Genomic DNA, 13772 nt, shown 5'->3' on the forward strand with positions numbered 1-13772 from the left:
GTTGTTGTTTGTTGAACATAGTTTTCTGAAGTCACAGTGTTTTAGACATCAACAAAAAAAAAAGAGAAACAAATCATCGACTTTTCATGAAGAAGGAAAGGCCAGGAAACTACACAAAGGTGGACGGCGTCAGTCACACCTCTCCTTCATATTCCAAGTGTGCTGTTCTCTCCGAACCAAATACAACATGGGCGGAGCACCACCCACTTCCACCCACTGTGGACTCCTTCCCCTGGCCTCAAAACAAAATCAAAACAAAACAAAACAAAACAAAAAAACCTCAGCAACAAATAGATATATAATTATATATATATATATTTATATAGATAGATTTATATTTATAATATATTTACTCTTTAAAAATAGAACTTCAGTCTAAATGACTAACATCTGTACAAACTACAAAAATAAAAATTTAATTTAAATAATTTATATGGCATGACATACATTTCAAATAAAACTACAACCCTATGCAGGACCCCCCCCCCACCCTCTGCCCTTTTCATTCCTATAATTTACACACTCCTGTAGTTTAGCTGTGAATGTAGGATGATTTCTTGACTCTGTTTAGTTTCTTCTTGCGATTCAGTAGCTACTTAAAGTTTCTTGTCTTAGAAAAACATAAGCTGCCACTTAAATCTAATACATGTCCCTGCTTTTTTATGTAACTGGCAGTGATGTGACCAATACTGAAATGTGTGTGCCTCACCCACCCCCCCCCCCCCCCCCCACGCTCAATAAACACTGCACCGAGTGAAGATGAACATGCGACAGTAAAGCCTTCACAGACGCACTGTCTTGAGCCACGTGATGTGGCCGCCGTGATGTGGAGCACCAGAGAGGCCCGAGGCCCTCTCCACGGCAAACCCTCTGCCTGCCTCTGCCTCCCCGCCCTCTGGCCTCGTGGCAACACGCTACCTAGTCAATGATGATTGCACAGGGCCTCGGCAGTGTACGCTGAAACCCCACAGCAGCCAACCAGAGTAAACAACACAATAAAAAAACCTCCCTTTGCATGTATATTCCCTTTCAGAAGGAAATTGGGTGGAAAAAGGAAAATCTGTCACATATTGCCCCCTCCCGAGTCTCCGCATGGGATGGGTTATGGAATGACAGAATTCCAGCGCACCCAACCACTTAACATAATCGAAGAAAAAAAAAAAACACAAAAGGCTTATCTCGCAACTCCTTCAAGTAGTAAAACACGTCAACTGCACAAAAATGACACAGAGATGAGGTGACAGTGTAGCGATTGGAGAGGACGATGGAGGTGCTGTCAGTAGTGGACCTCCACAAGAGCATCCACCATGCCGCACGCCGCCAATCAGAACCAGGCCCACAGAACATTTCAAAGATGGAGAACGTGAGCCCAGATAACAGACAAAACAAATGTGCTACATGTACGTGCACTCTTGGTGAACCATGTGTGCATCATCAGCTAAGGACCATGACGGAAGGTGACTCAGCTAGTGTTAACTGAGTCCCTTTCACTCGTTTTTACCATCTAGACATAACTTGTGAACAACAACAACAACAACATAAAAACAATAACAAAAACAAACAAAGAAAAACACCCCTTAAATTATGAGGGGCCACAAGCAACCTCAAAGTGAAGGCATGGTTTCTTGGATGGTTGACATGAGGGGAACATACGGCGCACCCAGATACCGACATTTGAAACATGAACATTTGAATGCACAGTTAATCAGAGAAGAACGTCATGAAGGCACAATGGTTGCTATTGTTAAAAAAAAGTGTTTGCAGATACAAACTTAAAAAAAAAACCATCAAAACAAAACAAAGAAATCCCACATGATTACTTGCTATTCAAAATGTGGGGCAGTATGACAAAAGGACATGGAAATGAGAACAGAGTCCAGGTATTTCTGTTTGTTTGCATTTGTGCAGTGCAATCAAAGACAAGGCATCACCTTTGAATAAAACAGAATAGCCTACTAATGGCTGCAGTGTAAGATCTTGTTTTTTTTTTTCAATTTACAATTTGGGGGAAGAGGGTACTGCATATTTTCAAGGCAAACCATTTCAAATTTGAAGTGTAGCAGCAAAATAAGAACAGAAACACTGACCTTTAATTTTCAATAACCTAATATTTACCATTTCACTCTTACATTTTGTACACATTTTGTATCTATACACTGGAGGAGACAACCCCCCAAATCCTCTTATACATCTGTCTTTTATACAAGAGAATACACACGTTATACAGTACTCTTTTAAATAAGTTTTCCCTCTTTTTAGTATTAAAATATATATTTATAAATTTATATATATATATATTTTTTAAAACAAGACCTTTTTAATATCTTTTTTTAAAATAAATCCTCTTGTCTGTGTGTGAGGTCTATTTACAGTTCAAAGTGGAAAGGCTAGAGATGGGGACTTCCCAGAGACAGCCAGAGACAGATTCCAGACAAAAAATGTAGGGGTGGGGGTTGGGTAGTGTCTAGCAATCTTTGGCTGCTCGGATCCGAGGACCACCTGTAACACAAAAGGATGGAAGACAATGCCATAAGATTGGGGATGATTGTGTTTCAGGTAAATCTGAGTGAGTAACTTTCATGCAGAAAACTTCATAACTGATGTTTGTTTTTTTTTCCTCAGAAGAAGCTTAATTACCTAGAGCCTGGTTAGCTTCATTCTGGTTCTTTTCTACAGATTCCAGGTCTTGGAGTTCCATAGACTCTGTCTTGAAAGATTGTGTGGCTTTCCCAAATGACTGCGAAGTCCTTTTTGTCTCCTCAAAAGAGTCCAACTCAGTGTCTTCAAAGCCCTCGTGCATGTAACCCTGGTACGACCCCGGCAAACTGGGGTGCACTGCCACCGTCACAGAGGCTGTGGCGGTAACCATGGTAACAGCATTGCTGGGCCGCTGCAGTATTCCGGTGCCGTGGGCCGGAACATTAGTCCTGTTTTGATGCGGCCCTCTGCACTGCTGGGACCCGAGGCCCGAGTGATTAGTCCTCCCAGGGCAGTGGGCCCTGCTGCTGGGTAAATGTTGCCTCCTGGGTCCCTGGTACTCGTGCTTGCTGTCCCATCTGCTGATCTGAGAGCTGACCGAGTTCACTGCGTTCTGGGCGGACTCGCTCATCTGATCCTTCTGAGTGCCTGTATTTTCACCGTAAGGCTTCACTACCTACGAAAGATGAAATGAGCAAAATGCATAGGGTTAGGGAACTGCCCAACTTACTGATGCACTGGTGCAAGTAAGAGAAGTGAAGATGCAGCTTTGACAGAGAAACAGGGTGACTTACTGTGAGTTTGGGGAAGCTGGGGTTCTTGCTCGCCTCAAGCAGGATGCGCGAGGTTGGCGCGACGGTCGGCGGGGTGATGTATGCGCTCCTGTCGCAGTACTTGTACTCCTCCTCGCCGATCCCAGACGTGGTGGTCGTCTCGGAGTAGTACTCCGAGTCGGACGACTCCGAGAAAGCCTGCTGACGCGTGCCCCTGGGATTGTGCCCGGCGTAGTAGCTGTGGTGGCTCATGGGAGGAGGGAGGGGCTCCGGGGAAGGGGTGGCCATGCGGCTGGCGTTGTTGGCGGGAGTGACTTCAGCGGGCGGACCCATGAGAGAGAGCAGCACAGGCAGCAGCACGAGGCCGTTCAGGACGCCCAGCAGCGTCAGGATGGCCAACACGGCAAAGAAGTATCTGGAGGAGACACAGAGAGAGAGAGGTTGAGGTTAATGGGAGACATTATTAAGGTGGAGTGATAGCTAAAACAAACACAGTCACACTCGGGCAGGGGCCGTGCAGGCAGGGTGAGGAATGTATGGTAGATGTAAACGTGGCCTTCGTGATTCTTGCTTCCCCCTCTTTTTCAGTCGCACTTTCTTCTTTTTGTTCATGTTACTCCTGACTACGTCCTCTCTCCTGGCGACCTGACAACACCCGAGTGAAATTTCCTAGATTCCATCTTGGAATTCAATGCACTCTAGGTCTCTTTCTCCCTCTGTCTCTCTCGCTTTCTCTCCCTCTGTCTCTCTCGCTTTCTCTCCCTCTGTCTCTCTCTCTTTCTCTCCCTCTGTCTCTCTCGCTTTCTCTCCCTCTGGAAGCCCTCATCTATCACCACAGCTCTGCCACTTCCTGCAGAAATGTGTTTACATTAGCGAGCACATCCTACGCGTCAGAAACACTCTGGCCCTCCCCTGTCTCTCCCTCGCTTTCTCCATCTCTCTCTCTCTCTCTCTCTCTCTCTCTCCTTCCTACCCCTCCCTGTGGCCCCAGGGTTGCTGCTGCTGCTGCTGCTGCTGCTGCTGTTGCTGTTGCTGCTGCTAATGTAATTTTCTCCTCAACAACTTCATATCCCATCTCAATCAGATCCCATTTCAGCATGGCCAGGGCACACCGTCTCTGTGTTTACGCTAGGCAGGCCAGGGAAGGCTTTTTTTTTCCCAATCCTTTTCAAGTTTTGTCTTTCTTTCTTTTGTTTTGTTTTGTTTTTCTTTTGCAGGCATCAGTTCCGTTGCACCCCAGTCTTGCACCACAGTAACTATGAAAGGCATGTCTACCCACTCGGAGTCTATCCTGCTCTCTAGGCATGCAGCCACAGCCCAACACTACACTGGAGCTTTCAAGCCTGTCCTTAAGGGTGCAAAAGAGCAGCCCTCTCTGACACAAGTGGCTGACATCGCTAACGCGGAGGCCTGGGCTTTGTGTAATGAAAGGGGCCTGCAAATGAGCTTCTTAGCGGGGCAGAAAAAACAGCAGGAAACACCACCCTCCTCCGCCAAAGCCAAGAACATGGAGGTCTGGGCTGGCGGGCTGGCTGGCACCGGGAGATGGCGCATCTGGCGGCACAGTGGGCTGGGAGCGGCCCTGGAAACAAGTCTGCTTGGATGTCAGCGAGCGAGTGAGCAAGAGAGGGGAAGGAGGGATGGATGGAAGTGGGGTTGAGGCTGGCTGTGTGGAGCACCAGAGACGGAGCAGAGTGTGATGCTACTACCACCAGCTGCACTGCTTTGAGGGGGTGGAGAGAAAGAGAAAGAGCGAGAGAGAGAGAGAGAGAGAGTGAGCTCGTCTCCCTGGCTCCTCTGGTTTCTGTGCAGGGAGTTGTGGGGGACGGGGAGGTTTTGCCCCTGCGTGTCTTGTTAGCTGGGAGGTTTTGGGTAATGGGCAACAGAGCCGCGAGGGCTGTCTGTGTCTCCGCGTCTCGGCTTGGAGCTCTGAGAGAGGGCTCAGTCTCACCACAAGAAAGAAAGTGCATCAGAAAATTAGAGAGTGCTAAAGTTAAACGCTAACACACACACGGACACATAGATGCACGCAAGAGAAAGAGACAGCTCAGCTCTTTTCAAACAGAGAGAAAAAGGAATGAAATATGGAGAAAAAACAACCGGAGGGATCCATCCACCCCCACTCCCCTCAAACTAACCCACTTCAATGAAGTCGCACCTCAGATGATTTATAAGGTTTTTTTTATAGCGATACTTCAAGCCTGTCTGCTCACAGCTGTACAGAAAAGACTGCTGTCCATTGACCCGTCTTCATGCATGGGGCCATGTGTTTACTTTGGCTGTCGGGCACTGTCAGGCAAAATGAATCGTAAAACACTGTTAAAAAGATTACAGGTCTGTGAGTAACAGTCCCCGCCGAACGTCCATTTTGGAATCTATTTCGGTTTGCGTCTATCTCCCGTTTCCCTAGGGCCCTAGTGGTTTTACTGTGTCAAACGGTACAATCAGTTTAACTAGACTGTAATTACCTGACTCGGACCTTGTGCACATCTCAGGGTGAAGCCTGGGTTTTTTAACAGGGCCTCTGCTAACCTCTGTAGGTGGCCTGGGAGGGCCCCAGCCTCGACTGAGCCAGAGAGGAAGAGTTCCGGATTGTAGGAAGGAGTCAAGTTAAACTATAGAACCAGTCAAATTTGGAGCCCTAAGCCTGCTCTCACTAAGCCCCTTTCTCCTCCCCTACAGTTCCCTCCACCCCTCCTCCCCGTCTCCCTCCCTCCATCTCTCTTTCTCTCACTCTCTCTCATGACTGCCTCATTAACAAAGCCAAAGCAGACTGCTCGAGTGTGCACTATTTTCTTTTCCAGTTTGCTTTGAAAATCACACAAGAACTGTGTATCTTTGCAAAAAAAAAGAGAAAAAAAGAAAGAAAGAAAGAAAGAAAGAAAGAAAGAAAGGAAGGAAAAGCCACAAGCTTAGCCCATGTGCCCCCTTGGCCAAAAAGAACCAAATGTAAAAACACTGTCTTTGTTATTTACGTGGTTTGCGTTCAATGTTTAAAGCACGGAGGCCGTAAAGCAGGAGAGAAAAAGCAGATGAAGCCCCAAGACCATCTCTGGCTGTCCTTCTCTCCACCTCTGGCTGGTTACAAGCAAACACTCTATCTAACCATCCTCTGTACATGAAAAAAAGATGGAGGAAAAAGTCACTTGTTTATTTTACTAAGTCCACATTCAGAAAGTGGAGTGTGATTTATTTAAGGAGGGTTAGAAAAAAAAAGAAAGAGAAAAAAGAAAGAAAGAAAGAAAGAAAAGGGGGGGAAAAGCAAAACCATCCATGGGCCCCGGTCGGGTTAGACCTCCAGAGTAGACCTAGTGTTAGGAATTCTGTTGTTTATATAAACTGTAATCTTTTCCATTCGGAGTCAGGGGTTGGAAGGGGTGGCTCCTCCTGAGTGGGGCCGCCGAGCTTGTTCTGCTGTTTATTCAGCGCTCCACCGCCAGGAGATGTTTACAGCAATGTATTTATGCTTCTCCCCAGCTAGAGGGCCCACGTTCCCTTGGTCCCCCCCGCCCCCCACTCACCCCCTTCATCTAAACAAGACCTCCCAGTGTGAATGCCCTTGTGCTAGCCCGCTACCTCCACCAAATGTTTCTTTCCCCAACCCTCTCTGCCATGACACTATCCTAAAAGCACTTAAAAGCACAAACACAAACACACTCTCTCTCTCTCTCTCTCTCTCTCTCTCTCTCTCTCTCTCTCTCTCTCTCTCTCTCGATCTTTCTCTCTTTCTTTGTCTCCATTTTTAGTGGGAAAAGTATCCTTTCACCATCTGACTTGATTCAAACACTTGGAGAATGTTTGAATGGCCACAATGCCAAGAAGCCACCCTGAGCGTATTTATGCTTTCTGACGTGCTGCTCTGCTCAGCTCCACTCTCTAAGTAAGCGAGTTTTATGTCACGGGTCTGTTTGAGGCGGCTCTCAAGGTTGTGGTTTGGTTCCAGCTGAGCCCAGATTCAGCTGAAAAACACTGCTATTTGCCTTTTTGTGAGGGGAACCGTTGAGCGAAGCAGCGCGAGGCAGCCAAAGCCCTTGGGTTGGGGGGGTTAGCGATTTCACGTTGGAGAGCGAGTGACCAGTTCAACCCAAAATCTGGGCAGGGCCTAAACGCCTTTATGTGGTTTAGAGTTAAGGAAAAAAGGCTGTCAACTGGATAATTGGACAGTTGACAAATTCCTCAAGAGACAGATTGTGTGTAAGCTGCACACACAAACACACACACACACACACACACACACACACACACACGAGTCGCCACCCAGTGGGTAGAGTATTTACATGTTTATGAGCAGCTGCTGCACACCCTTGATGTTTTCTCCATTTGTTGTGTGCTGAGGGTGTTCAGTGGGTGGGGTGGGGACGGGCAGACAGAGGCAAGAGTGACAACACCAGGTGAGGACAGAGGTGGGAGGCAAACATTCCCACCTGTACCCCCATCTACTACTACCCCCTCTCTAAACACACACACAGACACACACACACACACACACACACACACACACACACACACACACACACACACACACACACACACACACACACACACACACACACACACACACACACACACAAACACACTTCCCTCCCATAGCCCAAGGGCCAATCTGACAACTGTCTCAATAGCTCAGCACAGTGTAAACATAGTACTCTCCCACCCACCCACCCACACACACACACACACCCCCACCACACACACACACACACACACACACATACACACACACACACACACACACACACACACACACACACACACAAAGCACAAAGCACTAACACATGAGGGGGTCGGGGTTGTAGGGAACTGGAGCCAGAAATGGAAACAGCCTCGGACGCCTCACCTCATGATGAAGTCAAACTCGGAGCCGGCCAACATGAGCACCCCCAGCAGAGTGGAGATGGCGCCGTCCATCACGGGAGCGAACATGTGCTCCAGGGCCACGGCCGCGCGGGTGTTCCTGTCTCCGATGGCGGTGAGGAAGCCCTGAGGAAGAATGCACACAGAGACACTCAGTCTGCGGCCCGTGTCACAACCACCACCCCCCAACCCAAGAGCATCACCTTTTCTTTTCGGTCAAGACCCACCCAAAACAGACAGCCGGGGGCAATTTTCTTTATGTGACATAAGAGGAGCCGCAATAATGCTGGGAATGTGAAGGGGGGGGGGGGGGGGGGTGCTCTTACCAGTGCGATGTGAACGGTGAATTCCACTCCGATGCCAACGGAAGCGATCAGGATGACCACGGGGATGGCGCTGAGCTTGATGCCAATCAGACCCATGATGCCGAAGAGCTCCACAGTCATCATGGCCAAGATAAAAACCTGTGGGGGAGGGGAAGAAGAGTGGGTTAGCCGGTTTCTGAGGTAACATTTCATCACAATTACAAAGATAGGGTTTGTCATAACAACACTCCCCCTTTCTTCTTTATTCGGTCCACTTAGGAGTAATGGCTTATGACCAATCCGCTAATGATAAGAGTGAAGTCTCTCGAGTCGTGCCACTATTTTCCACACGCGTGTGGTTTGTAACCCCAAAAATCCTGCAACCCCCCCCCACCAGTCATCTGCCTTACTATATCAGGTTACACTCCAGACCACCTCCCCAGCCCCAGTCCCCCACCCCCCCCTCCCCGTCTCTGCTTTCAGCGGTGTGGAAGTGACTGACACTGTCGGACAATAGAGAGCAGGAGGACTCTGCCGCTGGCCCCTCTCTCTCCTTCGTCGCCCCTCTGACGGTACTCCACCACCAACGTGCTTCTCTTCAAAATGATTTCCTCCTTTACATTTTTTTTTCATCCCTTCTTTTTTCCTTCAAGACCAAACAAGAAACTTCCCAGAAAAAAGAAAAAAAAAAAACTCTTAGCCTTTTAGGCCTTTTTCGAGCCTTTGATGTTGGCAGGGGTCCCAATTTGGTCACACTTAAATTGGAGATGGTAAAACCTGTTTTTATTACGGCCACATATAGGCAGTGAAACAGTAGAGGACAAGAGCGGAGAGACAGGCCCGAGACAGTGTGACTGCACATGTGTGTGTGTGTGTGTGTGTGTGTGTGTATGTGTGTGTATTTCTCTGTGTGTATGCCTGTGTGTGTATGTTGGGGAGGGTGAGAAAGGGTGTTTGAAAAGCAGGGTCAGGCATTGCTCTCACAGCGCACTACATTGATTCTTTAGCATCTGCCATGCTACCGCTGAAGCTTGCCGCCGTTGCCAGTAGAACGTAACGGTCACAAGAGTCCCCTCTCTTGTCCTCAGACCCTTCCCATGCAGGGACGTCTTCCCCACCAGCCTGTGTGAAATGTTTCCCAGCCGCAGAACTGACAGGGAGTCCCCCCAAACCCCCCGCCCCCCGTGTGCCGCCCCACCACCACCACCACCACCACCACCACCACCACCACCACCCCCCAAGGCTGATGGATGGGTTTAGCAGGCCAAGGTCGCGACTAGGCAGATCCGTCCTGTCCCCAAATTATTTGGACAAAGGCAGTTTGAGGTAAAAGCCTTCAGGAGAGCTTTGCCGCTCTTTTGCATTTCCTATTTGGGAAAAAAAAAAACCTTGCAGCCCCCATTAGAATGACAAAGGGGGTGGGGGGGAGTTCAGTGTGTGTGTGTGTGTGTGTGTGTGTGTGTATGTATGGTGTGTGCGAGAGAAAGCAGCACCCTCTGGCCAACCCACTGAGGCCCTCCCCACAGAAGGGCCCTCCATGGCATGGTTATTGAGCTGTGCTGTGGGGATAAAGGGAGAAGGGAAGAGTGGAGAGTGAGAGAGAGAGAGAGAGAGAGAGAGAGGGGGGGGGGGAGTGAAGGAGGGAAGGAGGGAAGGAAAAGAAAGAAGATGAATGGAGGAGTGACTTACAATCATGCCTGCGGTCCAGGGGTTGAGCAGGAGGATGGCGCACACCAGGAAGGTGCAGGCCAGCACGACGCTGACGGCCAGCAGGAACCAGTGGCGTAGCCCGATGTACTGCTCCCAGAACAGAAAGGGGTAGCCGTTGGGGTAGTTGTTGATGCCCTTCCGGTTGAACTCCTCACAGATGGCGCGCACGCTCTCGATGGCCTCCACGAAGTCGGACGCCTGCCTCAGGCCGTTCAGGTAGAAAGGGAACTGGGCAAACTCCAGCGGCTCGGCAGCGGGGACTAGAACAGAACAGAGCAGGTGTTTAATGCCAAACGGATTCACCGAACCTCAACGTCATTCAAACTTGTACTGGGCCTCCTCACACGAGACATTGGAGGAAGAGGAAGAAGCTGGAGGAAGAGGCACTCACTGCGCAGGTTCTCGCCCGTGGTGTCGTATTTGTCGTGGATCCACTCGCGAGGGTGGGGATAGAAGTTGGCCTGTGAGGCGGCGTAGCCCAGGGGGTCATTGCTGACCCACACGGTGAGGTAGATGTAGAAGACCTCTGCCGGGATCAGGCCATCCTCATCTACCAGCTGACGGGACGTCAACTAAAAAAAAAAAGGCGAGTAAGAAAAAGGTTTAGGACGAGACAGACGAAGAACCAAACTAACTTCGAAATGACAACACAATGCGGCAAGACCAGCTGCAAGATGGGATGCTGATGGAAGCTCTACCTGGCTGTAGTTGAAAGGGTCCTTCTTGGAGCCGGTTTGGATGAGGAGCTTGTAGGCCAGAGCTCCGTCCTCGGTTCCGTTGCGGTAGCTATCGTAAGTGATCCTGCCAGCCTCCCAGTCTGCGTCGAATGTGGCCTGCAGTCCTGTAAGCGAGCGAGAGAGAGAGAAAGAGAGAGAGAATGAGTGGTTGAGTGAGGGTCTGGCCTTCAGAGCACCATAAGCGGCCAGAGAGCACGTTTCCAAGCCTGCAGAGCGGGTCCCATGCCAACAAGGACAGAATATGATTGGTGCAGACTGTGCTACTTTTGGAGGGGACTTGAACATCCGGGAAACTGAGATGAAATTTTTGGAAAAACTCATTAAAATTCATTTTGCTTGGAGGAAATACACACACACACACACACACACACACACACACACACACACACACACACACACACACACACACACACACACACACACACTGAACCACACATGGATACACAAACAGTCTATCGCTACCCCCTCCTCTCTGCGTCTTTGTGCCTGGTACTCAATATGTGTGTGTGGGCTGAATAAACTAACCAGCAAAGCCTTTCGTGTTCCCTAAATTACAAAGTCTGACAACAGCTGAAAAACAGTTTCCACAGCCTTTCTATAATTACAGAGATCTCCTCACAAGAAAAGGAAATAGCATGGGGGGGAGCGCCAGCCAAGGCCTTTCAAGTCCCTCCAATTTCCACATGCTATTGAGGAGGCGAGTTCCCTTTCTAGCACTCCAGTTTGCCGCCTGAGCTTCACCCGGGAAGGGAGGGAAGGAGGGAGGGAGTAGCCCGACTGGAGGGGTAGTGGGAGAGGTCAGAGGCTGAGGCAGATAAACTCTAACCTTCCCCTGGCTATTCCACCAGGGGTGTGGCTGGAGGAGACCGAGAGAGAGACAGAGAGAGAGAGAGAGAGAGAGAGAGAGACAGACAGCGAGAGGAGGAGAGAGAGAGATGAGTGGCGGCTGTGAACTTTCCCTGAACTGGTCCCCTCACCTGCAGCCTCTGCCTGCCCCATCCTGCACCCGACCCCCAGGCGTGACACCCAGGGTCTGACCCTGAAGGGACGTTTCGCCTAACCACAAAAAGCCTTGGATAAGCCAGAAAGGATAGCAACACATTCGGCACGAAAGGGGCGAGTTTAATCTGTTTACCTCGCAGCCAGTCCTGGAAGAAATGGAGCCACATGCGGGGTAGTCTCTGGTCGCTGTCCCGCACCACGTACTTCACCGAGTTGAAGCCGTTGTGGATCTGAAGGAGCTCCCGTTGGGAGCGGGCGTAGTCAAAGCCGTCCATGGTGACCAGGTACATGTTGTAAAAGGAAAAGTACTTGAACTGGGCCGCGATGAAGTCGTACTCCTTGGTGTCGCGCGGCACGATGTCAGTCAGGTAGAGTCCGTCGTGTACCATGGTGGTGCCGTAGAGGCTGAGGCTAAGCAGGGCCACGAACATCACCACCACTACCGTCTTGGTCTCGGGCTTCAGCAGCAGAGGGGCGTACTTCTTCCGGGCGAAGCTGGACAGGTTCCAGCGGAAAAAGGGAAGCGGCACGCAGTCGCGGCCCTCCTTGGGGTCCTCCACCTGGGCCAGCAGGTCCCTGGTGGAGCTGGAGGGGGTGAAGAGCTGGGAGCCGTAGGGGTCGGCAGCCGGGGCCGGGACCGGAGCGACTGGCGAGGGGGCGACGATGACCGAGGCGGGGCCAGTGGAGATCTGGGAGGTGGGGGGCAGGATGGTGACGATGTGCTGGCCGGCGGCGTCACACTGGGTGAAGGCCTGCACGGTGGTGGTGATGTGGGTGCTGGTGGTGATGGTGGAGCCTGTGTAGGTAGGGGTAGGAGGGGAGTGCGGGTGGCTGTCAGCGGCGCCGGAGAACTCCTGCGGCTGGATCTGAATCACTCGTGAGGAGCAAGGGCTGTAAAAATAAGAAAGGACACACACAATCAGTAACTGTAAAAAAAAAGATATATATATATATATATATATATATATATAATACAAAAGATATACACCCAAACAGCCACAGCATGAAAAGGCGGTCTGAGCTTAAAAGGTTTCACTTTGAGATGCAGGTGAATGTGGGCGTTGGGGGCTACCTGTAGAAACAGCACAGGATGTCCAGACGTTTGTCCTCACGGCGGTGCAGGTCCAAGCTCAAGATAGCAGGAAAGATGAGCAGAACCATCCCAAAGTTGAACACCACCACAATGGCAGCCTGGAAAGAGAGAAAGAGAGAGATACAGAGAGAGCAGGAGGGAGAAAGAGAGAGAGAGATGTTAAGGCGAGGAGCCAAGTCTTTTTCGCTCATGTCTCACACCCAGCCCCACAGCTGCCATCTGAACTTGACAAAAAAGTTCTCTACATTCAAGCTCCCTTGCTGTTTTAGTGCCTCGGATTGAATCCCAGAAAGTAAAAAATGCCCCCTAAATCAACTGGTAACCCCCCTTCTACTCCCTCCCTCGCCATCTCCCTCTCTCTGTCTCTCTTTCTCTCTTTCTCTTTCTCTCTCTCTCTCTCTCTCCTTCTATTTATCTCGCTCTCTTTCTCTCTCTCTCTCTCTCTCTCTCTCTCTTGCTCTCGCCCCTCCAGAAAACCATCACGGAGCCAGGGAAAGGGGACTCCCAAGGCCGCCGCTGCGAGTCTGAGCAGGACCTTGTACCCCTCCCCCGCTCCTTCCCCTCCGAGCCCTCCGGCTGACATTATATTCCGTATCATTACACCGCGGACCACCCAGGGTTAGCCGGGGGAGATCACAGGGCCGCAGTGTGACGGCAAGGGTGATCTACTGATATATTCGCTCGTCTCATTACTGCTCCACTCCTCTCCCCCACATCCTCACCACCTCCCCACCTGAGAGAAACCCCAACCCCTCCGTACCGTACCGCACCACAACACAACAGCCCCAACCCCCCATACATACACACACACACACACACA

At 50.2% G+C, this 13772-nt stretch overlaps 1 protein-coding gene across 1 annotated transcript in view; it reads right to left on the bottom strand.

Annotated features, from left to right (window-relative positions):
- Positions 1-13772, bottom strand: part of ptch2 (patched 2) — a 32712-nt gene that overhangs the window by 86 nt on the left and 18854 nt on the right. The window contains exons 13-22 of the mRNA XM_012825710.3: positions 12932-13050; positions 11993-12750; positions 10819-10961; positions 10512-10692; positions 10100-10380; positions 8432-8569; positions 8089-8231; positions 3273-3666; positions 2638-3154; positions 1-2499 (exon numbers count right to left, since the gene is read on the bottom strand). The exon at positions 1-2499 is cut by the window's left edge and continues 86 nt beyond it. Of these exons, the coding sequence (XP_012681164.1) occupies positions 2465-2499; positions 2638-3154; positions 3273-3666; positions 8089-8231; positions 8432-8569; positions 10100-10380; positions 10512-10692; positions 10819-10961; positions 11993-12750; positions 12932-13050 (2709 nt within the window). The 3' untranslated portion in view covers positions 1-2464. The remainder of the gene's footprint in view (positions 2500-2637; positions 3155-3272; positions 3667-8088; positions 8232-8431; positions 8570-10099; positions 10381-10511; positions 10693-10818; positions 10962-11992; positions 12751-12931; positions 13051-13772) is intronic.

The sequence above is a fragment of the Clupea harengus genome, chromosome 25, assembly GCF_900700415.2.
Source record: "Clupea harengus chromosome 25, Ch_v2.0.2, whole genome shotgun sequence".
NCBI lineage: Eukaryota > Metazoa > Chordata > Actinopteri > Clupeiformes > Clupeidae > Clupea > Clupea harengus.